A 1,116-nucleotide genomic window follows, 5' to 3' on the forward strand; every position below is an offset into this window, starting at 1 on the left:
ACCTGACCAACATTCACTTCCCCTCCCCACTCCCAACCCCACTGGACCCCGAGGAGCCCACCTTCCCTGCGCTCAGCAGCTCCAGCAGCACCGGCAACCTCGCCGCCAACCTGACACACCTGGGCATCGGCACTGGCCAGGGTAAGGCCGGGCGGGCAGGGAGCACTTTCTTTCCTGTCTAGTGAAGATGGCATGCGTGTGTGAGTGGCGACCAAGCAGGGTCACATCCAAAATGCAAGGCATGAGGTGGTAGTGGGAGAGGTGCTTGGTGTTACTAGGCTGCCCCAAGGAGAATAGCGTCCAGGCAGAGGGCACAGCCTGGGCAAAGTCTCAGTAGTGGGAAGGCTCATGGTGCCCCCAGGATGGGACAGTGGTTTTGAGGGGTGCTGGGGCTTCAGAGAATGGGGTGGATCAGGCTTCCCTTCCCCTACCCCCACCCACCCCCGACCCCTGAGTTGACTGTGGCTGCCTGCTTGGGACTCCAGCCTGGCCCACCCCCAGCTTCCACTCATTTCTCCCTGGCCACATCCTCAAGGACAACCCATGGGCCCCTGACCCATCCCAATATCTCCTGTCCTGTTCCTCCTGGGAGCCAATGGTACTGTCCCCTTGCAACTTGGGCCAGGGACCTGGAGGTGTCCTTTTTGACTCTGTCTTCTTGCCCACCCTGACCCACTGGTATGTCCTATCAGCCCCACCATCAGGACCCAGCCCAACTTGGACACTCCCCACCCTGCACAGCCTCCACGTGCCACTCCTCCGATACTTCCCTGTCCTGGCTTCTTCACCCAGAACAACTGTCAGCTCATGGCCTTTCTCTGCTCGGGACCTTGCACACACCCTCATCTCCTGTCTCCTACAACTCTCCTCTCCAGCTGATGATGAGCTCTCCTCAGGACCTCTGCACGTGCTTTTCCTCCCCCATGGTTCTCTTCCTCTAGACAACAGGAGGCTCCTCGCCTTTCCCATCTTTTTCACACCTCTTCCCCTTGGTGAGGCCTCCTGGCCTCTGCCCATGACCTCCCCTGGGCCTCTCACACGGCCTTGCTTTTCTGCACTCACTCTGCTGTTGTTGAGTTACTACTCTGCTCTTGCCTGTCTCTTGGGCTGGGCCTT

At 59.5% G+C, this 1,116-nt stretch overlaps 1 protein-coding gene across 1 annotated transcript in view; it reads left to right on the plus strand.

The window, feature by feature from the left end:
* CRTC1 (CREB regulated transcription coactivator 1) overlaps nt 1–1,116 on the plus strand; it is a 54,609-nt gene that overhangs the window by 38,852 nt on the left and 14,641 nt on the right. The window contains exon 10 of the mRNA XM_025044039.1: nt 1–141. This exon is cut by the window's left edge and continues 38 nt beyond it. Coding sequence (XP_024899807.1) covers nt 1–141 — 141 coding nt within the window. The remainder of the gene's footprint in view (nt 142–1,116) is intronic.

This window comes from Pteropus alecto, unplaced genomic scaffold (assembly GCF_000325575.1).
Source record: "Pteropus alecto unplaced genomic scaffold, ASM32557v1 scaffold160, whole genome shotgun sequence".
Classification (NCBI taxonomy): Eukaryota; Metazoa; Chordata; class Mammalia; order Chiroptera; family Pteropodidae; genus Pteropus; species Pteropus alecto.